We start from the raw sequence: 25,918 nt of genomic DNA, 5'->3' as shown, positions 1-25,918 counted from the left end.
CGTTATTGTTTGCTACCCTAGCTACCTCCAGGATACGTGCTCATCTTGAAAGACTGGATTTTCACAAGCTATGTCTCATGGCTTATAGATACACGTAACATAACACAGTACAAAATAGGCTTAATGCCCATGAATCATACACCCCTTTCTTCACAGCATAACATGCATAGCGATATAACGCAACACACAGCCACTCCCTCCCTCCCTCCCTCCCTCCCACCCACCCACCCACCCACCCACCCACCCACCCACCCACACACACACACACACACACACACACACACACACACACACACACACACACACACACACACACACACACACACACACACTTTATATTGGCATTTCCATCTGTCTGATAATCCATGGGGCTCAGGAGTAGACGGTGTGCGAGCTAGCGTGGTCGACTGCTCGTCCAGAGTTCATCTGCAAGTCAAATCTTTGTCCTGTCACACACAGGTGATGGAATAGGTGCATCTAAAACCTTCGCAAACTCCCGCGGTGCGGAGAGATGCCAGCTACTGTGACAACACATCCTCCTGCTTGCTCAAATAAGGTCACCGGCTCAACCCAGAGGATGGTGGTGCCATAGTGAGTGTGAATGACATATCAAGGTATTGAATTGTAAATGCAAACGCAAGTGATTTGGAATCATAGAACACGGATTATGAGTGGAAGTGCTAAATAAATACTCTAATACAACCATCACGTCACCTCGTCATCTCTGTGATAAATAGAACATTCTGTTGACTTCGCTAATGGAGACATCCTTTAATCTGGGAATCACCTCCTTCTGACATTCATCCAGGCGCTGAGCTTTGGCAAAGACATCTAAAAAATAACAACAACAACAACAACATGATGATGATGATGTTTCAATCAGCAGTGGAGTAGTAAAAAAAAGTATGTGGTGTGGGTCTCCTCTGTGTCCATGGAAAAATAACACTACGAATTAGAAAATGTATACTGCGTTTGTTTGAAGCACATTACACATTAAAAGAGTACATTAAACGAGGGGGAGTTGGGGGAGGGACTTGTATCAAATCAAACTTTATTTATATATCGCATTTCATACACAGAGGCAACAATGCGCTTTTTGTAGGGGACTTAATTGAAGTCGGTCACTGTCTCTGCTGTGTAGAACGATAGTTAATGCAGTTAATCCAGCAAAAGATGTAACAGATGCCGACTGTAGCCTGAGGAACTACTCTGCTGGAATCCTATCAAGCTGGGTGAGGACCAGTGTGTGGTGTTCAGATACTCAGCCTAACCCCAAGATAAGTGGCAGTCAAATGCTCACCTGTGATGTTGTCCACCGAACTGAGTGGAGCCGTGTTGATCATGTTCACACCAAATAACATGATGACAGTTATAGTCAACACAACCAGCAGATAGATTGGCACCGCGAGGGCCCAGTATCTATGACAAAGAGACATCAAAAAATATGAATAGAGCAATAGCAACAGGACATATTCAACACAGTGCTGAGTCAGAAATGGTCACTTTTCTCTAATAAACCATAACTGCACAAACAGACAATATTGTAAATAAGTTAACTCATCACACACTTACTTTTGAGGCCAGTAAGTCAGTCCTATGGAATGAAGCCATTCATCTGGAATGTACGCCCACACCAAATACAAAACTGCGAAGATAGGTTAGACTCAAGATTGTTTATTGCCATGTATATGTTTCACAAATAGCCTTAGACAAAGGACAGGGTGCAGGACGGGACAGGACAGTGCAAATACAAAATACCAAAAAACAGTGCAATAGAACGCAGTGCAAAATTACGATATAGTAGCATAATAGGATGGGATGGATCAGCAAACATCACCAACGAATGACTTCTACGCCAATTCAAATAGCCAAGTGATGTGACAGAGAATGACTGGGTGAAATAGAACGTAACGTAACTTACAGAAGCCGAACTGCGAGCTGAGGAAAAGAACAAACCCGTAAATGGCTCTCTCTGGCAGGGGCGAGGGAGAATTTGCAACCATTATCTGAAACCAAACCACAGACATGGGGAATCAGATACAACATCTCGATTTCCTCCGCTCGAGTGAATTGATTGACAAGCAATCAAAACGTGTCACCGGAACATATTTACCAGAATGGTAGTCGAAGCGTAGCTATGTTTCGTCTCTAGACAATCGGGCAATCGGGAGGTTTTAAAGCAACGACGATGCAAGTTTTGTTTAGTAGTTTACACATTTAGTTTGGGTGACATACTAACACAGCAAGCTAGCTTCCGGTGGAATGACCCATGACGTTTTCAACACGATTGCCAGGTTTCAGAAACGTGTCTTTGTGTTTGTATCAGTGCTCAGTCAGAGAGAAAGTAGCGGCGGTACGATATGCTAATGTAAAATATTTTGGGAAACACTGCAATTAGAAACCAAACATTTCACACATGCCAAACATTTCCTTCATCTAGTGTCGTCAAACCTCCCATATCCCCCGTCCGTATACCTCAAATCTGGCAACCGGCGCTTTGACAAGCTGTGGATGTTGAGCAATAGCTCCACGACATTGAGTTTGGCGCATGTTTGGCGCCACGCTGAAACACAACTGGGAAGCACCAGTCTAGCTAGAAACCTTACTGTGGGAACGTTTATCCAGAGTGCGGGTCTTACTGAACTGTATTGGACTTTGGAGTAGGCAAGGGTTTGTGTTATTTTCCAATTGGCCTTGGGCGGACCAGTAGGTAGGCAAGATTCAGTAAAATAAATACAGAGTTGGAAATCATCAAATCGAAAATGAAAAGAAAAAGCATTCTTCCTTTTCAATTTGTCTGGATTTAAGAATTAAGAAATCATTGTGATAATATTAAATAATAAAATGGTGATATCATGCAAGGTCATGAATAGGCAATGCACTTTTTAAACATACTAAGAAACTAATGTCTCGGCCCCATGTTTAGGATTGCTCTGTTTCTAAAATCTTTTGCATCTTCCTTGTCATCCCTTCACCTCCCTGCAGCGTTCATACTCAAGGCTGGCTCGCCTGGCTCCCAACTGTGTCTGTTTACTGAAGAAGACTCTGACCAACTAAACGGCTTTCTGGATGGATATGCTGATGGGTCGTGTTGTGTTGTGTTCGTTTATTGTATTGAATGTTAACTTGCACTTTATATTGTATTTTGTATTTGTCTGTTTTATATTGTAAAGCACCTTGGTGTAACTTTGGTTGTTAAATGTGCTATATAAATAAAGTTGACCTTGACCTTGATGGATGGTATGCTGCCCCTGAACAAAGAGTATATTTGAGTTACATAAAATATGCATGTTGTGCCATCTAATATCTAAATGCCTATGATGCCCTGTTGTGTGCTGTTGTGGTGGGGGCTGGTCCAGACTGGTGGTGGTCATTCTGGACATGGATGTGATGCCTGCCGAAGAAGTCAGGGGGAGGATCAGAGAACCCACTGCCTGGAAGCCGCTGAAAGGTCAGGTTTTTGACACACCAGGAAGCTCATCTCCATCATCACGGTAATTTATTTATGGTAAAGGCTAGTTCCCATAAATGCAGAGGTTGTTTATGGCTAGGTTAAGGTTAGGCTTAGATATAGGGTTGGGTTAAGGTTAGGTTTAGGGTCAGGGTTTGACCGTTCTCTGTGGAACTAGCCACTACCATTAATTTATGGTGTAGTTATTCAGTGGTAAAGCTGACAGATTCATGGCTTAGATGTTCACGAGGGACAGTTCATCCTTGCAAGGGGGGTTTTAGCAGTCATTTGAAATCCGTCATATGATTGCGTGACTTTGGAATCGGTAAACTGCTGACCACCCTGTACCTTTTCTTTATAAAAGGTCTGAGTAAAAGCCCCCAGTCAACCACCAACCTCCCAGAATTCCCTCTGGAGCCCCAGAATGGAAGGGTTAGTAGCACACAGAGCCATATATAGAGCAATACATTACGTCAAACTACATTTTCAGAGCAAGAAAGGCTAAGAGCATCATGGGAGAGGTGTGGCAAACACTGATGTGTGTCTGTGTGTGTGTGCGTGCCTGGGCCCAGATAGAGGCAGGGTAGGATGGGGGTAGGAAAAGGATACAGACCCGGGTTAGGGTGAGGGGATCTGAGCCCAGGACTGGTGTATGTCTGTGTGTGTGTGAGCGTGAGTGTGAGTGTGCCTGGGTCCAGGTAGAGGCAGGGGTCAGGGGTAGGGTGGGGTAGAAAAAGGATACGGACCCGGGTTAGGGTGAGGGGATCCGAGCCCAGGACTGGTGTATGTCTGTGTGTGTGTGTGAGTGATTGTAAGTGTGCCTGGGTCCAATTAGAGGCAGGGGTCGGAGGTAGGGTGGGGGTGGGAAAAGGATACGGACCCGGGTTAGGATGAGGGGAAAGGGAACTGGGCCCAGGTCCAGGCCTAAGCCGGATGTGGACTGGTGTGTGTCTGTGTGTACGTGTGTGTGTTAACTAAGTACTACAACATCCACAGCTGACACGGGGGTATCTATCGGACTCAGGGTGGTCTGCGGGTGACAGTGGGGCATCTACTGGACCTGGTTAGAAGTTAGGAGGGAGAGAGAGAGGCACTAGGGGAGGTCCTTCTACAAGCAAAACCCTAACCCAAAAGTCAGTGGGGATGCGTCCATTATAAGGGTGGGATCATTGAATTACTCTTTGTGAAGGTGTGCCTTTCCAAAGCCAATCAGGTGTGCCACATAAAAAACGCCATAGTGTGCTGTGCTTGTCCAGGGTCTTGTAAGATTGCTTGCGCATGAGTTATTTCAGTTGTTTGTGTGGATATTTAACTGAGCAACAAAACAACATTCAAGGTTTACGGAATGCAGGTTCATTTGGATTTACTTTAAAAAGTCAAAAGATGGCAGCATTTCTTTAAAGATGACCTACTGTTGGATAAACTTTTTTTTTTTTTAAGGAAATGACACTAATACTTTTGACTGAAACATCTTTCTCTTGGGTAGGCTACACTCAGTCTGTTGGAATACCAGTTCTTGCTCTGTTGGTAAACATTCTAGTCATACCCATCTGTCTCAGATCACGGGTCGCTGGAGTTGTGATATGTCACCATTAGATGGGACTTAATAAGAACAATATATCCTGGGTGTACAGTACATCAATGGTGGCTGGTGGCTATTGTTATTGTGCCACTGTTCTGTAAGAATGTGTTCTCATCAATCGCCTCACCTGCTCTACCTGCACTCTTCTCTGTCTTATTTGGGGATGTCTCATTGGGATTATCATGAATGAAAAGGTCACCATCTTTCCCTTCTTCTTGCTTGTGATGTCAACTTGTGCTAACCTATTAGCAATAATGAAACTCATCCGTTAGCGTTCTTGCCAGGAATTTCAAAATAAAGGCCACACAAAACAAATGTACTTTTTGTGACTGTGACTGTGAAAGCATGTAAGGGACCGTTGGAAATGTATGGGAGGGGGTCACTGGAAGAAAACACACACATTTCATCCCATGCTCTTATTTTGGAAAAACATATTGCATTGTCTGGTCCGTTCGGCGCCAAAACCGGATATAGTGACGAAACGAAACCTTCCAGTACGTTTGGAATTATATGCGAGGACCAGGCGAGGACAGGTGACCTGACAAACCGTGGGGCGGTCCTGTTCAACTAATCGATGAGTTAGATTTTGCTGCTGGTTCACGGTTCAGACGTGGGCGGACGGGAGATAGTGTGGGCTGGCTGGGCTGGGCTGGGCTCATAGGTACCTCGAAGTCAAGTGAAGCAACGCCTCTCTGTGGCCTGTGATAAACTGAACATGGTACAAGCCATACGAACCCAGTTAACCCTTGTTTAGACACTTAACGTTAGCACTAGCAGGAAGCCAAGCAAGTGAGTGGATTTATTGTTAAAGCTTTGTTCTGTATGTGTGATCAGTGATGTTTTACTTAAGTCTCGCGGTTTGAGCGTTGTCTGAATCTAGATGCGAGTTACGGCCACGTCGCTAGTTCGCTTCCCCCTCTTTGTTAGCTCGACTAGCTACGCAGGTCTCGACAAGCAAACATTTGATGTGTTATGCAACGTTAGCTAGCGAGTTACCTTGCAAACCAACAGTTGCTACATTAACTTGGTAAAAGCGCACATTCTGGCAACGAGTCTTTAGTATGTGCTAGCACAAGCTAACTAGTATATTTACTAGATAACGTAGCTAACTAAGTTACCTAACGTTAGTTTTAGTTGGGTGAGGTCAAACGAGTCTCTTGTTATAATAGCACACAATATGAGCACCATCAACGTCCGTCAATTTACTTGTAACTTTACCTAGTTATCACGATGCCTTGAATTTGAAGTCATATTTGTCTTCTATTTTGTTTCAGTCTTTTCTCACAACATGTCAGATTCGGATTCTGATGACTTGGGTCCGGAGCTGGTGGAGTGCAATGACTTGAGACGCGGGGCCAAACTTGTGAGTTTGGGACGTTAGACCTTACAACAACGTTACCTCGTGAAATTCAACTATCACCAATTAAGGCAAATGTTAGCCTGTCAGTGTTATCAAGAAATAAAACAATGAACCTTTTTTGGATAAGTTTAGTGTCACTCACTACTGCTGTCTCCATATGTTTCTTGGCTGACTGATATTCATTTAACACAATGTTTTCATCATCAGATCTATGAGAAGGACCGGCCATTTGTGGCTCTTCAGCCTCCAGGTATAGAATATTGAGACACATTTCAGTGTGTTTTGAGGCATAAAAAATGCTTTTTTATTTTTTATGAATCCCAAAAGAGACCCAAGAAACCAGATCCCTTATCTTGCTTGTGTTTTTCTCTCTCACAGAAGTCATTTATGAACGGTGGAACAAAGTCCCTGTCAGTATGAAGAAGCAGGCGGCCCAGTTTATGAATGTGTGCTCCTTTTGGTATCATATTGTTCTCCTGCGCCAGGAATGCCACAAAACCACTCGTTGGGCTGTACAAGTAGGCTTCATAGACTCCAAGTAAGAACTAGAAACTCTAAATACAGGTGTAATACAATACAAATCTTAAAGGTCCACAGTTAAAATGTTTCAATAAGACAGGGGTCTGTTTATTAAGAAACACCTCCTGTCTGATCTCTCCTCTTGTCTCCCCTCCTCTCCCGTCTCCTCTCCTCACCTCCTGTCTCTCCTCACCTCCCGTCTCTCCTCACCTCCCGTCTCCCCTCCTCTCCTGTCAACTCTCCTCACCTCCTGTCTCCTTTTCTCTCCTCTCCTATTGTACATTGTGTCAAACACTGTTGCTTAATGTGAGAAGTGGAAGTGGCTTGATATGATGAATTCTGGGGAATAGAAAGGTCACTTCAACAACTGATCTGTTTCGTAGTGGAATTTCTAAATTTAAAAACAAGCTAGCTACATTACCGTTTCTTGCCATATTGGGCACATCGGTTTGGTGCTCGTTGGAGGGAGGATGAACGCATTCAAACCATTCGTCTTAGAATTGCCATTTTTCACCGTCGACTTCTTTTACTGGCCACCTTTGAACATGTCATTTTAGCTAGATTGACTCACGTTTGAAATCTGAGGCTACTAGCTAACTGCCAGCGAGACGAATGTTAGCTGCGCTGTCAACTCACAATGACCTCATTTTTCTTTTCTGTAGCTGAAAGGAAGCTAAAGTTGGTTGTTTTTCTTTTTCAGTGTCAGCAGTGACTTGAGTCTGAAGAGACTGCAGAAGATAGAAATATTGGAAGCTATCCTCAGAGCAATGGAAAAGGGATGTGTAAGTTGTCCGTCATCATCTCAGTTGGCTGTCGTCATCTTATTTGGACATTACACACATCCTTCAACTGTATTTGTTGGTAAATAACTTGGGACCGGACTAGGGCTGGGTTATAAAAATCGATTAATCGATTCTGAATCAAATGATTCAGAATCGATTCATTAATCCCAAAATTGATCTTTTATTTAATGAATAAATGAAGGAATGAATAGTTCATTCATTCAATGATTCATTCATTCATTCATTTTTGGAAATCAGTATTGATACCCAGCCGTAGTATTGATGTGTTGCATAACTTGGCAGTCATGTAATTAAGGTTACAGCAAAAAAAAAAAAAAAAACAGGTTTTAGTAACACTAACCGAATCGATATTGAATTGAATCGTGATAATCGATTCTGAACCTTGTGAATCGGAATCGATTCTTGAAATTCGAATCGATACCCAGCCCTAGATCGGACACATCTCAAAGTATTGTTAATACATGGCTAAGTAATTCTTTAAACCACGTTTTATATGGGAGTGTTGTCCACAGATGGAATATGTACTTCACAGCAAGAACACAAATGTTATCTTGAATGCTCATGACTTGTTTGCTTCCCCAGATGCGAGATGACCAAACCAGGCATATGATCTGGATAAGCAATAAATTTAACTTGGTAAGTAGTACGGCCAGACTGGTCTTGTCCCTCTAGCTCTCAGTACATAATCAAATGGAGGGTGTGGCTGACCTGGCATGAAAGCAAAGGAAACTGGTGCACCATGTTTTGGTGGTTCTTTTGTCAAGGGGTTGTGAGTCACCGATGAGCTGATTTAAATGGATTGTTTTGAATTTTGGACATGGGGCCTCATTTACTACTTGCTCAAAGATGGATGGATAGATAAATACAGTCGGTTGATAGATATGAACGTTAATAATCCCTGCGGGAGGAAATTGGGCGTTTCAGCAGTGGGAAATTGCATAATGGATAAGTTGTACCGAGTTGTAGCCATAATGGGTAAGTTGTAAGGTGACTCATTGGGCTGGGGAGTGTACCACATGAAAGGCTGGTCCTCACCGCAGCAGTGCAGGTTACAGTCTGGCCCTTTGCTGCATGTCTCTCTCTCTCTCCTTTCTTTCTTTCTCTCTCCCCCCCCCCCCCCCCCATCTTTCCTGTCTTTCCTTGCACTGTCCTACCCAAATAAAGTAAAAGTGCCCTAAAATAAGCAAACGAGGCCCTATGTCTGAACTATTCCTTTAAATGCATATTTAATTTCAGCAAGAGCACATTCACATTTAATTCCTATGGCCGTGTTCACTCTTCTGACCAATGATTCATCTCTCCCCTCGACTCGACCCCGCCAGCACGCGGCGGACGTCCTTGACGAGGCGCTGCTGTGGCTGGAGCGCACGGGCGAGCCTCACATCCGTCAGCACGTACAGGAGCTGGGGAGCCGGGGGATCTGGTACACCGCCCTGCAGAAGGTCTTCTCTGAGTGTAAGTGGGGGCCCGACCAGTCATTTTAACGTGTCCTTAACTCGACTACGTGTGTGTGTGTGTGTGTGTGTGTGTGTGTGTGTGTGTGTGTGTGTGTGTGTGTGTGTGTGTGTGTGTGTGTGTGTGTGTGTGTGTGTGTGTGTGTGTGTGTGTGTGTGTGTGTGTGTGTGTGTGTGTGTGTGTGTGTGTGTGTGTGAGTGATCGAGGCTTTGCGAGGTCCTTAAACGTGAGTGATCCACAGGTAGCCCTCTCTCTGCTGTCATGTGCATTTTAGGGTATCAGTCAAGTACGTCGCTGAAAGGCGTGGGATATGTTTTGCTCCACGTTTGAAACTCTGTTATGGTGTGCGAGATCCAAGTGTCGGGATCAAGTAGGTTTAGGTATGCCATGTTTGTAGATGTTCATGTCCTGTCCAAGGAGACTTGGCGCCCTCCGAGCCGACTGGTATGTGTCCAGCCAATCAGGGGAGGGTTGTCTTGATAGCGGCTGGTACAGTAGGACCAGCGGAGGGGCTCCGTAGAGCAGCCTGGCAGCCAGGGTCAGTCTGTCACTGAAGGCGCCACCCTGCCTGACCAGTGTCATGTAGAGGGTGGGAAACATAGCTGCACTTGCATAGCATTACTCCCTGTTAGGAGTAGTGCTTGTGTGAAATAACATTGTGTATAATGACAATAATAATAATAATGTTATACACTCTGCCCTTACCAGATGCTCACTACACACAGGCCATGGGGGTGGATAGGAAGAAAATGATGAGGGAGCTTTGCAATGGTCCATCCCAATGGGAGATTGAGGTAAGAAACTGTTGTCGTTGGAAAAAAACGGAATAAACAAGTAGGCTAATTTCTCAGATACACTAACTTTAATAGACCTCTGCAGAGGGGGTAAGGGTTAACGTTTTACAAGCGTGACAAGTGTTATACTATTAATGATTCCTTTGTCACTGTAGCCATTATAGCTGAACAGCTTGAAGAGTCGTGTTTAACCCTTCACCCATAGATTGCTCTTATCCATCACAAGATGGATAAGAAGGGGTTCTTATCCTTTTTAAATACCATTTTCTGTTTGCTTGATAAAATTCACTTCCCGGCCACCCTGGAGCATCTTGTCTGCCACCGTTGTTAGTATTATCACAACAAGACTAGGTCAAAACCTAGTATATGGCTGGAGCGTGTATTCATAGCTTTCATGTGACGTCACGGCTAGGGCTGGGTTTAAAAAAACGATTCATGAATCCCAAAATCGATCTTTTATTTAATGAATGAATGAATAAATGAAGGAATGAATAGTTCATTAATTCATTCAATGATTCATTCATTCATTTTTGGAAATCAGTATCGATACCCAGCCCTAGATGTGTTGCATAACTTGGCAGTCATGTAATTAAGTTTACAGCTAAAAAAAAACAACTGCTTTTAGTAACACTAACCGAATCGAAATTGTTGGCTTTTGGCGTTTTTCTTCTTCTGTTGCTCTGCGTTGTGTAATTTTTTGTAAGCCTTGATAAGAGTTGCAGCAAATCTAATATGGGCCACGATGTTAATAGCCTTCTTGTTGTGATAGTCATTGATGAAATCACCCAACACGGGATTGGAAGCGTCAAACAATGATTTATTGGACAGAACTTAAACTCACATGGAACAGTCCCTGTCTCTCCCTGTCTCTGGCTGGAGCTGTGGGTAAAAGATCAGGCCTGACTCTTCTTCCCTACTCCCCCGCGTGGTCTAATCAGGGCTGGGCAGCCACAGGCACAGCGAGTCTACCGCATTCACAATCAGAGTCTCAAGGTTTGGTCAAGACGTCTAATACTATTCTCTCGCTCCACCCCCACGCCTCCCTTAAGGTCTAGTCTAGTCAGATTGGCTCCCAGGAGGGGGCCCTACTGTCACAAGATGCGTAGCCTGTCATCCACCATCTGAAGTCTCAATCCCACTGATTGTTTGGCCAGTGGTACTTTTAGGACATTCTATGAAAAGCATGGGACACCCTGGGGAGGATGGGAGCCCCCCCTGTGACGTCCCAGCGTGGCCTCTTAACCCCCGGCCCCAGCACAGCACAACTGTCTCCTGTCATCCCTACCACTGCACATTTAGACCGTCCACATGAGAACAGAAGCACACAAACAGCTTTACATTGACTTTAAGACTCTGTAGACTTTTACCTATATTCTTCAATATTGAATCGAATTGAATCGTGATAATCGATTCTGAACCTTGTGAATCGATTGATCGATCGAATCGATTCTTGAAATTCGAATCGATACCCGACCCTACTTCACGGCATACAGGAACGCCCACTTGGCAAAACGTTTTCTTTTATTGTCCACCGTCTAAGTTTTACCAGTTGTACTAGTTATACAAAATGGCAGGTAGTCGCTGTTCCATTGGGAAAACACTTAACCCAATCTTGTGAGGAATGTAATCTGTACCAAAATATTACCCTAAATCAAATCAAACTTTATTTGTATAGCGCATTTCATACAGAGGCAACACAATGTGCTTTACAGAGAGCAATGGGGGGATGGACATAGGTCCTACCCCTATATTTTCCAGAGGGAAGCAAAAAAACCAGTTCACCCAGGGTAGGCCTGTAAAAGTGAGCTGTAAAAATTCATCCCTGACCTCTCTCAATGAGACGATCAAGCAAGCTCATGCAAAATGATGTTTGTCTATTGGCTAAGAACGTTTACAGAGCAATAAACATGGGCTAAATACTTCATGTGAGAGACATGTGAGAGACATGACTATCAGTAGAGTAGATACATGATGGAGATGTTGCCTACATGTTAGGCCATTGTGTTAGCGATCCCTGTAGTCCATACCACCCTAGAAAGTATGTTACTGTTACCGCAGTAAAATTAGCTTAGTCCCCTAGTCTATAGTGACCTCCCACAACCTGACCTTGACTTCAGTAAAGTTAATTAGCACTCACCTTCTCTTTGACAGTTTTGTATGTGTGTGTTAAATTGAGTCAAAACATCTCATATTGTTTTACAGAGAAGTGAGGAGATGAAGTGTAGAGGAAACGATCAATTTCAGAAGAAGAAATATGACTGTGCTGTGAAGAGTTACTCCAAAGCCATAAAACATCAGTAAGTGTATATTTAAGGCACAGTTATGATGTATTGTGAGAAGAGCTGTCAGACTGTTTGAAATGGCTTCTGAAGTTGACTTTCCTACCTAGCCTGTTTATTTATGGCACTATGGACAAGTTCCTTAAACGCGTAGATGACTAATAACTGACAACCACGTGGTGGTCTGTTGAGAGGAGTAGTGTTAAGAACTGTTAAAGATTGACATATCTTTTACTCTCTTGTTTTACAGCCCTGAAAATCACATTATTTATGGAAACAGAGCCCTCTGCTATATACGCTGCGAAAAGTATCTGTACGTCTCAAACACACAATTATCCAAATGTTCTAAAAGTCAAAATCATACTTAAAAACTCTAGATAATATAACCGTGTGTGCGCTAACTATTAAAGCTTTATAATGTTGCAGGAAAGCTGTTGGTGACGGGAAAAGAGCTACTTTAATAAAACCAGTGTGGGCGAAGGTAAAAACCATTCTGTATGATGCATTGACTTTACTTTGATTTCAGTGAATATTCATAGAAGGCCAAAAACACAATTTATTTTCTTTCAAAGATATCTTTTATGTCAATTTTTTGTAAAACTATAAAACATGAATAAGCCGACATTGTTTGACCAAAGAACCTCAATATCTGTGTCCCCTGAGACCAAAAACACTTTATAGAGTTCAGTCTTGTAGGGGTCCAAGTGCAAAAGCCATACATAAGTCTGCATCTTGGCCGTGAATGATGGTGGTCTCTGGTGTCTCTGTCTGTCTGTGTGTGTGTGTGTGTGTGTCTGTCTGTGTCTGTGTGTGTCTGTGTCTGTGTAAAAGGGTCACTACCGGTACTGTGAGGCGCTGTTCTACTTGGGCGAACACAGACGGGCACTAGACAGTAACATATTGGCCCAGGGTCTGTGTAAGGACGACACAGAGGGCATGAGAGACCTCCAGCAGCAGTACACAAAGTTCACCATCGAGATGGAGGAAAGCAGAGGTACACACTCTTGATTGCATCGGACAAATCCCACCAGATATTTCTGATATTTCTTACACCAAAGGCTAGTGTGCTGTGTTCATTTTGATTGCATTTGAAGTAGTTAAATCATTAAATATTTTCTACATTCCTTATTCATTTTGCGCATCCCCGTTTGAATGTTAACTGATACCTCACAACATGAATTGCATCTTTAAGTGTAAACGCTTTAATAGCTTACACTAATCCTAATATTCCCTTTAATACAGACCTACTTTCTGTCCAGGGAAACGGTGATAGCAAGCTCTCCTTGGAGCATGTTGATAAGAGTTGGTATTGAGCAACTCTGCCGTTTGTTGGCTCATAACTCGTGAGCTACAGCGAGTAGGAAGTGTGGGAGTGTCCAACCTAATCTGCCCCCAAAATATGCCTCCTTACAAGGAGGCTGTAAGAGCCTCATTGTCAACAAGGAAGTCCATTTTGTATAATAGAGGGGAAGAAACAATGCATTTGTTTTCATCAAATGATAAGCCTTCTGCTGAATCTGATGACTTTTTTTTATTTATTATTTTTTTACTTTATTTAGCAGGGACAGTGTACGTTAAAGAAATATACCAGGATTAGCCAAGAATACATGTTTTCATCTGTGGATGCCTTTGGCAAGGAAGGGACTTGCTGTTCCTTGCTACTGAAGCCTACTTCCTTTTCAAAGCTTTGTAAATATCAGCTGGTAGATGTTTTGTTGTTTTACCTATGTTCCTGAAATGCACTTGATTGGAAGCTACTAGATAAGCCTGTGATTAAAAATATGCCGTTCTCAGTTTCTTCTGTTGGCTCTGTTTGTTTAGAATTGTGTTAGCCTACTCTCGTTATTTTGCTAGTGTAATGTAGCCTGCCTATTTCTGGTATCCAGACTTCGTATGGTGGGGTAGATTTGTGTAAATTGGGGCTGCATTGCAGGTGATAAAACAATCCCTTTTATCCGGGATAAAAAAGACTCAACCCTAAACACAGACAAGGTGGGGTACGTTCCGGGGGGGGGGTTCTAAAGAGGAACAATAGGTTTAAGAAAGGATCTTACAGCACCACCTGGGTGTGAATGACTGAGGGCATACTAGCATACAGGGGTGAGGAGTGAAGGCCTCATAATGAAAAGCCATCCTGAAAATGGAACATCAAATAAATATGACCACAAACGACCGTCAGGTTGGTGCTATTTTAAAACCAGGCTCGTGTTTCCTTTCATTTTCAGCTGAGAAAAAAGCCCCAGCTAAGAAACCTTCCAGTAAAAGGTATGTCCATTTAGCATCGTACCGTAACCCCTGTAGGCGTGCATGTGTAATGTAGGTCTGAACCTGCCGTCTAGACATTGTAACCTCGGTGTTCTTCATCCTCTAGACCAAGAAGTGCAGACTCAGCAGACGGACGGGCGCAGGCTGGGAAACCGGCCAGCAAGAACGAACCGCCACCGCCCACCACGTCTCAAAACAAGGTCCGAGAACACCCCGACATTTCCTCCTCATTGGAAATGTTTTGGGACTTAACGTCATATCAGTGACACATTGATCTTTTTTGTGTTAAATGACATCGCATGCATGTGTAATTCTCCTTGTGTGTCTCAATCCAGGGCTCAGGACTGAATACGGAGAGTGTGAAACCTGCAGGTGAGTCTGTGATGGTGTGCTGTCCGTCCTCTGTTACCTGAAGCTTAGTTGTAGATTTGATTCAGCGTTTATTAGTAAACAGCAAACAGCATGCTGGTTTGGTCCCACAGAGCACTGTTGGCATCCAGCGTTCAATGAGTCAGATGCATCCTAAATATAATAGTATCCCAAATACTGTCCTTATAGAGTCAGTCCTATACATAGGAGAATAGGTATTGGATAACTGGTTAGTTTTGACCATAACAGACACAGGTCAGGAGAATAGGTATTGGATAACAGTGGCTAGTTTTGACCATAACAGACAGGTCTGGACAGAGAACCGATGATTAGCAGGAGCTGATGGTCAGGGTCAGGCCTGGTGATGACGGCACTAATGACACATGCGCATCCCTGATGATGTCACATCCTACAGACTCCGCTCATCTCTGGTCAGTCACAGCAGAAAATCCATCTTATCAATGTGATGAAGGTGTTGTTTTGTAGTGGAATTAAATCTGATCTAAAGTAAAAAGATTTGCCAAGATTCGCTCAAAGAGGTTAAGTCTGATTTATTGAGAAAACCATGGATATATTAATAGAACTGGATACAGCCACTCCATTCACTGACCGCTATCAAACGTGAAGCCCTATTGAACCGCGCCATCTTGGCAAATCTGTAGTTCTTCCGGTGCCTTTTGTAGTTGAGCAGTTGTGCTTTTCTGGCCTACGCGCGTCCACGAACAGGTTCACGTTTATGTGAAATGTAGACCCACGTTCCCGGCTCTCCCCGCTTTGCTTTAGCAATGAAAACCGGCTTGTATATTAACCTGTTTTGGTCAAATATATCCATTGGAGACATTATTTTTCTTTATCCAGGCATCTTAGTTTTAACAGGTTAAATATAACTGAACATGTTTTGTTTGCTAGTAGATGGTATTCATTCCGTTCGCGATAACGTTATTGCAGCCAGGCTAAATTCCTCCAGGGAGCGTGACAGGCGAGTTGAAGAGCTTCACTCCCCGCCAGCAGGAGCCTAGCTGCTACCGCATCTCTGATAGCCCGCGGCTGCTATTTCACACTCGCCCTTGATCAATCCCAATACCGATCCATGGTAATATTGAATCAATCGTTCAGATCGGCAGTGCTGCATGCATTTTACAACATCATTGTTAGCTTTATTAACATAACCATAGCCTACATTTATCTCTCTAACATTAGGCTATCCATCTTACACCAGTCGGCCATTCGATATAGAAGCTAGAAGCGGTCAACGCCAACGTTGACTGAAAACGCCAAACTTAACCATGTAGGCTAATTATTGTGGATTGTTGAATGGCAGTGTATCGTTTCAACGTGATCAACTCCTTTCCATTGTATGTGAATCAATTCCTGTTATTCTAAAAATATCCTGTTTCTGTCCATTTCTGGAAAAGGCTAATTGCTGTCAAATGATCACTCCAGTTTATCACCGTATCCCACTACCATTTCAACTATGCACAGGAGGTTGTGTTGTGGTCATTTTCATTAACAATTGATTAGTCTAATCAGTTTGTTGTATGTATTAAGCCCTTTTTGAGCGGTATGCGTTACTCTATTTTGTTGTGGTCATTTTCATTAACACATTTGATTAAACAGTCAATTGTATTAAAAGACTTTTAGCCGGGACCCCGCGTTGTTGTTAGAATTACTAGGCTACCTTTATTTGTGGAACTTGAACTTGTCTGCGTTGCTGGCTTGCCATCATGTTAATAAAGCTAACACTGCTTTATGCTTTATCAACTGATGATAAAGCATAACAATGATGTTGTAAAATGCATGCAGCGCTGCCGATCTGAACGATTGATTCATTATTACCATGGATCGGTATTGGGATTGATCAAGGGCGAATGTGAAATAGCAGCCGCGGGCTATCAGAGATGCGGTAGCAGCTAGGCTCCTGCTGGCGGGGAGTGAAGCTCTTCAACTCGCCTGTCACGCTCCCTGGAGGAATTTAGCCTGGCTGCAATAACGTTACCGCGAACGGAATGAATACCATCTACTAGCAAACAAAACATGTTCAGTTATAATTAACCTGTTAAAACTAAGATGCCTGGATAAAAAAAGTATGTCTCCAATGGATATATTTGACAAGGTTAATATAAAAGCCGGTTTTCATTGCTAACTCAAAGCGGGGAGAGCCGGGAACGTGGGTCTACATTTCACATAAACGTGAACCTGTTCGTGGACGCGCGTAGGCCAGAAAAGCACAACTGCTCAACTACAAAAGGCACCGGAAGAACTACAGATTTGCCAAGATGGCGCGGTTCAATAGGGCTTCACTTTAGATTTCGAATCCTGGGAAAGGGCGGCAAATCCTGCAGGGACAATGGAACAAAGGATGGTTATTCTAGGGCAGACAACGTCTAGTTGTCTCGACCTCCTGGAGAGGTCATCCTGATTTAAATAAGGTTAGCACAGCTATGTGAAAGGTTTGAGAGAGGTAGGGAAATTACAATTTCTAAGACGGTTTCAAAGTAGATACGGCCGTAATGATGGTTTGGTTGATATTGGTGGAGCGGGGGCGTGGTCTGAGAGGAAGAACATGGCGCATGGTGTGTCCTCCTACAACAACCTCCTACAGACCGCCTCCGAGGTGTTGCTTTGCTCAGAACCAGTTGTGCCACTCAAGGTCGCTGCCCTTCATAATTGGGATGTGGTTCCTTGGCTCAAGCTCTGCCTGAAGAACGTGCACTCGCAGTCTCCCCCTGGGATGGCAAACAGCATCAGTATAATCTCTGCACTGCTAGTGTTCATGATGTTTTTGCAGCTGAGTCTTCAAAAATTGATCTCTTTCTCAGTGAAAAATGAAGGGGACTCTCATTCAGCGGATAAAACCAGTGGACCTAAAACAAAAAGGTGAGTTCTGATTCTTACAGATTTTAACATTCAAGTCAAAGTATGCATGGTGTTAAATCCACCAATATATATATTTTACCCCCACAACTGCATTGGAGAGCTCACAGTTCCCCTTTGCAGTTGTGAAATAAAACTCAAGTATGATTGCATAAGATATAGGAATAGGGCAATAGATTTGGTTTAAGTGTATTACATTTTAACTTAATGTAATGTGTCTGGTCTTGACGAAGCAGAATCTCAATAGCTATCAGCCTGCATCTCAAATCTCCAAGGTGGAAATTCAACTTAAGTGCTCAGTCTGTGAAATACAGCAACAGCAGGTGACGATACAAGCGAGGAGTTTTGTCAGGTCTAGAAATCTGTGATTTGATTTTGAAAAGAAGTGAAACACAGCATCACACAATGACCACAACATTTTTTTCCCCCCTCAGCGAGATGGCGTGCAAAAAGACCACCGATCCAGAGTCTGGACCCACAGAGAAGCAGAAAGGAAAGAACGGAAGCAGCAAGCCTCCGAAGGAGAAGGTACAGACTTGTTTTCCTGCCCAACGAGACGTAGCACAGACATGTAGCGCACAGAGTCTGAAGCAAAAACGTATTTGTTCTCATTGTTTAGTTTTACGGGGGGGAGGTGAGCAGCTTATAAGACAACACTTTTATTTATTGTGACTAGTTTGAAATTCAAGGCCTAGGTCATTCTCTCACCAGTCCACTATCTCCGCTTGGCCTTGCATCTTATCTCTTGGTCCTGGCTGGCCTCATGTCCACCTGTTTGACACACACACACACACACACACACACACAAAATTCCTTTCTCGTCTAGAACATGGGAATGTCTGTAAGCCTGGCTACAAGTGGTGTTCTCAGAAGCAGAGAACTGCTTGAATTTCAGCCCCTCATGAATACTGACAGCACAAGAAAGTGGATCTGTCTGTTGACCTATAAGCTCCCCCCCCCCACAGACGGCGCCCTGCACCTCTAAGGAGAGCGAGCGCCAGTTGATGAGGTCGGCCGTGCAGGACGCCCACGCCGCCCTGAGCGACCAGCGCAGCCGCAACGCCGAGCAGGCCTTCTCCCAGGCCCTCGCCATACTGGCGAGCAACACGCCCAAGGTACGGCCACACCCACATTCAAATCAAACTTTATTGGTAACACTACAATAAGGGTACATTAATAAGCATTAGTTAATGCATTATTAAGCATTAAGTAACAGTTAACTAATGTCTATTAACCATTTACTAATGTTATTTATGTTAACTAAGGTTAACTCACCTAACCCTAACCTTAACTAAGGTATTAATTAACATTAGTAACCTAACCTAACCCTAAATAAGCATTAGTTAACAGTTAACTAATGTTTTTTGTGACCCTTATTGTAAAGTGTGACCACTTTATTTATATAGCGCATTTCATACTTGGACAACACAATGCGCTTTACAGAGAGCAATGGGAGGGTGGGCATAGGTCCCACCCCTACATATTCCAGAGAGAAGCAAAAAAACAGTTTCACCCGGGGGCCAGAAAAGTGAGCTGTAAAAATTCTTCCCTGACCTCTCTCAACCAGACGATCGAGCGAGCTCCTCGAAAATGTTCGTCTATTGGCTAAGAACATATACAGAGCAGTAAACATGGGCTAGATACTTCAAAAGAGAGACGTGACTAACAGGAGAGTGCACAAATAGTTACAGAGAAGTTGCCTACATGGTAGGCCATTCACCCCCCACCCCCGCCCTCTCCACAGCTCAAGGCTTTTCTCCAGTACGATGTGCTCCAGTGCCTCTGAGCTCGTTAACACCCTACAGCTGTCAGCGGTTCAAGATGGTTTGAACGAACATTGATATCGCTGCTACAGAAAGACACGTTATTTGTCTATAAATTTTGTTGCTAATGTTTGAAACGGTCGTGAACGGATCTTGTGAACCCCTTTCCCCATTTCCTCGTCAGGAACTTGGCGTCTCCACGCTTGACCAAATCCTGTTGATATACGGCCGTGCCTCGGCCCTGGTAGAGATCGGCCAACCAGAGGTCAGTGTTTTGTTTCTCAGAGGAAAGCCACTACAGGTGCATAGGAGAGTTGTAATGTCTAATTTACAAGTCATTCAAACTCATTTTCATATGTGCTCATTTTTGTTCCACACACAGGAACTTGCCGAGGCGGAGAGGGAATTTGACAAGATCCAAAGCTACGAGGAGAGGAAGTTTCAGTGCCTGGTGTACTTTGGGATCGGCAAAGTGTATCTCAAGTGGAATAGGTTAGATAACGCCTTTGGCATTATCAGTAGCTTTGTTTTGTTGTGCTACATGTAGCTTACCTCTTCACTAGGTGTTTGTTATTCTGTAATTTATGAATACTCTCGTTTATGAATACTCTCGTTTATGAATACTCTCCTTTATGAATACTCTCGTTTATGAATACTCTCCTTTATGAATACTCTCGTTTATGAATATTCTCCTTTATGAATACTCTCCTTTATGAATACTCTCCTTTATGAATACTCTCCTGTTTTCCCCGTGTAGATTTCCAACCGCTCTGGCGCAGTTCTCTGATTCTCTGCAGATGGTTAAAAATCAGATAACGCCTGGCAAACTGACCTGGCCTATGACACAGGATATTGTTAAAGAAACACAGCCAGAGTATTTTAAGGTATGTGGTCGACTGTTCAGATGTTGAGATGCCATCCCAGTCCTGGGACTGAAAGATGACACGACACTTTTCACTGTGAAGCTCAAGAGACTGAAGGATGATTGTGGTTTTGTGCTTATCTGATTTTGTTTTCTGTTGTTTCCTCCATCAGGGCTTGTTGCAGAAATCCATAGAGATGTGCAAATTTCCCCCGAGACCAGATGCGATTTGTCGCCATCCAAATTGCGTTGGCCATTCAAAAATTGAAATCTACTTCACGGATCCAGATTTTAAGGTACAAGGCATTGATGAGTGGAATCCAACCCAAGTTGTATGTGATAGAGCTACAGTATGTTAAGTTTTGTGCTACAAGCTTTCTCTGAGCCAGCGCTGCTGGGGTTAATTCAGCCTGGTTCACACCAGAGCATATGAGCGATTCAAAATTCCCGCTTCACGATCGCAGGGCTGTGATTTTGGTCCGTTCTCACGTTCATTGAGACTTCCTCACTCACCCAGCCACGCCATCTCCTCCTTCTAACATTTCATATCATTATCTGGCTCTATCATTACAATTCATCCCAAGATTAAAATGAAAAATCAAATGTCGAGATGGCGTTGGTTGGATTTGGATACGCCCCCATGTTTTGCTGATTTGCTAAAACTCAGCATGTGTGGCCACGCCTCTATGGGAGGAGAGATCCTCGGCTCCAAACCTTTTTTTATTTATGCTCTGGTTTAGCTCCTCAAGAAATGTTTACAATTGCTGCTGTGGCAGAGCCAAACAGCAGTCTAAAAAGACCTGATTTTCACAGAGGATCATTCACTGATCCCTCTTGATTTATCATTGCAATAAACGTATTTAAATGTTTAAAAATCTTCTGAAAATCTTACCGCAGCTTAAGCTAAGACGATCAACAAGCACTCAAAACGCCCGTCTTCATTCCTAGGGTTTCATTCATTTGGTTTGCTGTCACAACTGCGTTGTGGAGTACCATATCAGCTGCTGGAAGACACTGAAAGCTGCATCCTTCTCTGACAGGAGTGAAAAGGTAGGCTGCTCATTGTGTGAAAGTCAAGTGGTGACGTGCCGTTTAGGAAAACTTAAGTTTGTAGGATACCACGAATAAACCACACCGTCCTCGGATCGAAGTTGGAAGATTTAATTCGTCTGAGCTCAGAGGGTGAATTCACATACAGGGAAACAAGTCGCTCAGTAGAGAATGCACACACACCAAGGTCACACGCTCCTCTTTATACTCAGTGGAGAGAATACGATACAAAAGTGAATTTATGTCACTGTGACAGTCCGAAGAACAGGCAGAGTGTGGCTCCCGGCCAGTGAAGAGGAGGCTCCCCTCTTGACCTTGGCATCTGTGTTGTCCATCTCAGTACCGTTCCACATTATCTTAAAACAGGCCTAAAGATCCCATACATACCATTATGATTATACATTCTATTACAGTGCATAAACAGGTTTCCAGTGCAGCTGCTCCATTTCTGTTGTTGCGGTTTTGTCACCCACAGGACTTCCTGCAGGAAATGTGCTTTACGCCCGACTGTGGGGGTAGAATCTGTAGAATTCAAATCTATGGTTCCACAGGTCTTATCAAGTGGAAGGTAAGGCATCTCTTTGGTCATTTCTGATGCGTAATACAGTGAGTTCATGAATTCACTTTATTACTCTGTCCCTCTCCTTTTCAGTTTGAGGCACCTTTCACAAAACCCAAAGGTCCAGTGAAGTTGAAAGTAAATCAGAAATGTACAAGGTGAGTTGTGTGTGTGTGTGTGTGTGTGTGTGTGTGTGTGTGTGTGTGTGTGTGTGTGTGTGTGTGTGTGTGTGTGTGTGTGTGTGTGTGTGTGTGTGTGTGTGTGTGTGTGTGTGTGTGTGTGTGTGTGTGTGTGTGTGTGTCTGCGTGTGTCTGCGTGTGTGCGTGTGTGTGTGTGTGTGTGTGTGTGTGTGTGTGTGTCTGCGAGAGTGTCTGCGAGAGTGTATGTGTTGATGTGTACGCCTGGAACCATTATCATGTCCTGGCATTACTGCAAACCACGTGTTCACACAGCAGGTAGCCATTCTGTGAACCTTTTAAAAGCAGCACTGATTTGCATGGTAATCTACCGTAGCTTCTGTTTACTCAAACCTGTTACTCTTCATCCCTGTTACTCTTCACCCCTGTTACTCTTCACCCCTGTTACTCTTCACCCCTGTTACTCTTCACCCCTGTTACTCTTCACCCCTGTTACTCTTCACCCCTGTTACTCTTCACCCCTGTTACTCTTCACCCCTGTTACTCTTCACCCCTGTTACTCTTCACCCCTGTTACTCTTCACCCCTGTTACTCTTCACCCCTGTTACTCTTCACCCCTGTTACTCTTCATCCCTGTTACTCAACACTGTTACTCTTCATCCCTGTTACTCTTCATCCCTGTTACACTTCAACCCTGTAACTCTTCATCTCTGTTACTCCTCGCAGTCTCAAGAAGCTTAAATCCAAAGAAGAGCGTAAACTGAGGCGGCGGCAGCATAGAAGGACGGCCTCAAATAATCCGGAAGACCAGACTGACCAAATACCTTCGGAGAGGAGTGACAACGCCGTAGTGGAGTCTCAGGAGAAAGGTATGAACACACGCCCCTCAGTCTCATTCACTGGGAGGGACACACCCCGGACAAGAATGACAACGTGTGTTTATGTAAGGCGTCACTAACCCCTGCAGCGGTCCCCGGTGTATTCCGGTATGTCCGGTATTCCACACTCTCAATGACCACTCTTAACCACCAGTTCATAATGTAACTCTTCATCACCCTATTAACCGAGGAAGAGGTGAGCTCACCCCCCCGTCTCCTCCTGCTCCTCTCCGCAGTCCCGTCCCCGACATGGCTGCTGCTAGGGGACCGCGTCCTCCTCCAGATCAGCGAGAGCCGCGACCTCTTCCGGGAGGAGACGGGCGCCAGCGTGGCGGCCCTCGTGCGGGTCCTGAAGCCCTGGATGGAGCTGGACCGGGTGAAGGGCAACCAGGCGCCGGCGGGTCGGCCCAAGAACCTGGGGGAGGTGGTGGAGCTGCTCCTGGAGAGGAAGAACCGCGTGTGGGCGCGCGTCTTCATCCAGTCCCTCAGCGGCATGGACACCAGCCCCAAGCTGCACGACTGGGCCGTCCAGCTGGACAAAGCAGGTCAGCCGCAACCTGCCTGTTTAAAAAAAAAAAAAAAAAAAAAAATTATTTAATTAATACATTTTTTAAGAGAATTTTTAGGGCATTTCTGCTTTATTGGGATATAACAGTGTAAGGACAGACAGGAATGTTGGGAGAGAGAGAGAGGGGAAGACATGGAGCAAAGGGCGTGGGCCGGATTCGAACCCACGCCGCTGCACTAAGGACTGGCCTTTATATGGTACGCGCCCCAACCCATTGAGCTTCCAGGGTGCCCCTAATTAAATTTTTTTAGTTACCCCTGGTAGTGTTATTCTATCCACAAGCCGCTCACCTCAGATGTAGGGAATGTCTTGAACCTGAAACGGTGCGTCATCCTGTCCTGTGGCCCGTGAGTCCTCGCGCATGCCGTCGACAAAACTCTGCACTTTCCGTTTTTAGTTTCAACGCGTTCAAGGGTGATTCAGGACGCAGCCTCACCCCCTGTGCGTGACCTCTGTATGTGTAACCTACGCCCCCCCCCCCCCCCGTCCTCCCCAGGCCTGAGCGCGGCCAGCATGTTCATCGAGCGCTACGCCGAGCACCTGGAGCAGCTGGACCTGGCCCCGCTGCTGCTGTTCCCGCCCCTGCAGGACATGCTCATAGAGAAGTTTGGCACCATGCCCGAGTTTTTCGGCCGCGTGGGCCTGACCGTAACGGAGTACCTGAAGCAGGCTCCGCCTCAGGAGATGAGGCTCTTTATCTGGACTCTAGAGGAGTACAGGGATCAGTTCGCCTCCTGCCACAACTTGCTGGACGAGTATTTTGAAATGATGGGTAAGTGTTTCGCACGGAAAGGTTTTTTTTTTTTTTTTTTCAGTTCTGGTTTTCAGTTTTGGGTAAAGATTCCCTGTTCTCTTTCCAGATGGCCTTTGTGTAGTCATTCGAAAGTCTGAGAATGAAAATCCAAATGTGAGTATTCAACTTTTTTTTTTTATACAGAAAATTGTTATTTTGTACTGTTATAGGATCCAAGCAAGGCCCTAATGAACTCCAGCTGAGCTGACCTCATTATACTTTCATTCTCCTTCCAGAATTCTCCTATTAAGACTAGGAACAGAAATCGCAAAAAGAAACAGAAAGAGCCTAAGGTGAGCAGGATTTTATGGGTGAATGTGTCGGTGTGTGAATGTGTTTGTTGAACATCACACTAATGGCCTGGTATGAATGTTAGGCTTGTCGCGGTCGTGGGTGTTACTGGTGTTACTCGGTGTTGAGTCATACGCCGTGTATTCACCGAGGAATTCACACCGCCCACTGTTCTTTCCCGCCCCCAATGCCGTTTGACCTATTTACTTAAGTTTCGCATATCTTAGTCTGATCGCTCATTTGCATGCAAGCCATGAAGGCATAGAACACCGAATTCAAATAGGCTACACAACAGTGCTGTTCAACAAGGCAAAGGTCTAACGTTAAAGATGACAGAAAGCGCTCTTATTGTAGGCTAGAGGGGTTTTACCGGCTAGACGCGTTTACCGGTGACGTCATGGGTCTATTAGTCGGTGGGAAAAAAATTCACACTGTGACATCCTGTGTGTGGTGTGGTGTGTGTGTGTGTGTGTGTGTGTGTGTGTGTGTGTGTGTGTGTGTGTGTGTGTGTGTGTGTGTGTGTGTGTGTGTGTGTGTGTGTGTGTGTGTGTGTGTGTGTGTGTGTGTGTGTGTGTGTGTGTGTAACATCACACTAATGGCCTTTCCTCTCCACCAGAATGTTATTTACATGGGTCTCAGAAGTACAAGAGACGAGGACGAGGAGGATTTCTTAGACGACGATGATTCTTTGTGAGTGCTGCGGTCTGTGGAACGCTCACCCCGGTTCTACCCTCTTCCAGGCCGTGCTGTGATCCTTCTCCCTTGTGCTTTTCTCACGACAGAATGTTCCTTGACCCCAGTGACCCGTTCATTGTACCGAATCGCCTTCGAGATCGAGTGGCTGAGTTTGAGGGCCAGTATAATGGCAACAATCACAGCATCCTCTATAAGAGAGTATTGGACAACAACCCAGACCCGACTAAAGAGAGTTTATATGAGTATGTTCCATTGCCCCTTCCTTGAAACGTGTGCACACACGGACATGTACAGTATTTAAATAAATACTGCCAGTTGGACCCGAGTATTGAAAAAACAAAAAACAAATTCTGCTCTGAATGCAACACCTGTCTTTACATCTCTCACTCTGTTCCTCTCTCTTTACCTCTGCCTCTCTCTCTTTACCTCTCTCTCTTTACCTCTGCCCCTCTCTCTGTCTCCATACCTCTCCCCCCCCTCTCTCTCCCTCTCTCCTCTCTCTCTCTCTCTCTCTCTCTCTCTCTCTCTCTGTCTGTCTGTCTCCTGTCTCTGCCCCCTCTCTCTCCCTCC

The 25,918-nt window shown here is 44.5% G+C and overlaps 2 protein-coding genes across 3 annotated transcripts in view; one reads left to right on the top strand and one right to left on the bottom strand.

The window, feature by feature from the left end:
* Nucleotides 1-360: 360 nt before the first annotated feature.
* On the bottom strand, nt 361-2,251 carry pigp (phosphatidylinositol glycan anchor biosynthesis, class P). Its single transcript, XM_084438134.1, has 5 exons — nt 2,114-2,251; nt 1,922-2,006; nt 1,573-1,645; nt 1,301-1,419; nt 361-831 (listed from the first exon to the last, which is right to left on the bottom strand). The coding sequence occupies exons 2-5, from the start codon at nt 2,001-2,003 to the stop codon at nt 719-721; spliced, it is 387 nt and encodes a 128-aa protein (XP_084294260.1). The 5' UTR covers nt 2,004-2,006; nt 2,114-2,251; the 3' UTR covers nt 361-718.
* A 3,452-nt stretch (nt 2,252-5,703) lies between these two features.
* ttc3 (tetratricopeptide repeat domain 3) overlaps nt 5,704-25,918 on the top strand; it is a 30,309-nt gene continuing 10,094 nt past the window's right edge. Inside the window, exons 1-32 of one of the 2 annotated variants that reach the window (XM_084444155.1) lie at nt 5,704-5,822; nt 6,308-6,396; nt 6,601-6,643; nt 6,772-6,931; nt 7,613-7,694; nt 8,298-8,351; nt 9,038-9,170; nt 9,879-9,964; nt 12,167-12,261; nt 12,494-12,556; nt 12,670-12,724; nt 13,075-13,237; nt 14,469-14,508; nt 14,615-14,708; nt 14,844-14,880; nt 17,697-17,754; nt 18,186-18,279; nt 18,717-18,866; nt 19,699-19,779; nt 19,897-20,006; nt 20,272-20,398; nt 20,550-20,672; nt 21,325-21,426; nt 21,902-21,994; nt 22,079-22,143; nt 22,849-22,991; nt 23,237-23,545; nt 24,065-24,340; nt 24,429-24,475; nt 24,598-24,654; nt 25,269-25,342; nt 25,435-25,590. In XM_084444155.1, the coding sequence (XP_084300281.1) occupies nt 6,322-6,396; nt 6,601-6,643; nt 6,772-6,931; nt 7,613-7,694; nt 8,298-8,351; nt 9,038-9,170; nt 9,879-9,964; nt 12,167-12,261; nt 12,494-12,556; nt 12,670-12,724; nt 13,075-13,237; nt 14,469-14,508; nt 14,615-14,708; nt 14,844-14,880; nt 17,697-17,754; nt 18,186-18,279; nt 18,717-18,866; nt 19,699-19,779; nt 19,897-20,006; nt 20,272-20,398; nt 20,550-20,672; nt 21,325-21,426; nt 21,902-21,994; nt 22,079-22,143; nt 22,849-22,991; nt 23,237-23,545; nt 24,065-24,340; nt 24,429-24,475; nt 24,598-24,654; nt 25,269-25,342; nt 25,435-25,590 (3,245 nt within the window). In that variant the 5' untranslated portion in view covers nt 5,704-5,822; nt 6,308-6,321. The remainder of the gene's footprint in view (nt 5,823-6,307; nt 6,397-6,600; nt 6,644-6,771; nt 6,932-7,612; nt 7,695-8,297; nt 8,352-9,037; nt 9,171-9,878; nt 9,965-12,166; nt 12,262-12,493; nt 12,557-12,669; nt 12,725-13,074; nt 13,238-14,468; nt 14,509-14,614; nt 14,709-14,843; nt 14,881-17,696; nt 17,755-18,185; nt 18,280-18,716; nt 18,867-19,698; nt 19,780-19,896; nt 20,007-20,271; nt 20,399-20,549; nt 20,673-21,324; nt 21,427-21,901; nt 21,995-22,078; nt 22,144-22,848; nt 22,992-23,236; nt 23,546-24,064; nt 24,341-24,428; nt 24,476-24,597; nt 24,655-25,268; nt 25,343-25,434; nt 25,591-25,918) is intronic. The other variant, XM_084444156.1, reaches the window with a different exon arrangement.

The sequence above is a fragment of the Borostomias antarcticus genome (assembly GCF_949987555.1).
Source record: "Borostomias antarcticus genome assembly, chromosome: 1".
Classification (NCBI taxonomy): domain Eukaryota; kingdom Metazoa; phylum Chordata; class Actinopteri; order Stomiiformes; family Stomiidae; genus Borostomias; species Borostomias antarcticus.
The sequence above is the reverse complement of the archived record's forward strand: the minus strand, read 5'-3'. Positions and strand labels throughout refer to the sequence as shown.

Excerpts from the sequence above, each read along its gene's own strand:
- pigp (XM_084438134.1), bottom strand. The coding sequence starts at position 2,003 with ATGGTTGCAAATTCTCCCTCGCCCCTGCCAGAGAGAGCCATTTACGGG. Across the intron at positions 1,420-1,572 it reads CTGACTTACTGGCCTCAAAA|ATACTGGGCCCTCGCGGTGC; the intron begins GTAAGTGTGTGA and ends TCTTTGTCATAG. Across the intron at positions 832-1,300 it reads TTCGGTGGACAACATCACAG|ATGTCTTTGCCAAAGCTCAG; the intron begins GTGAGCATTTGA and ends GTTATTTTTTAG.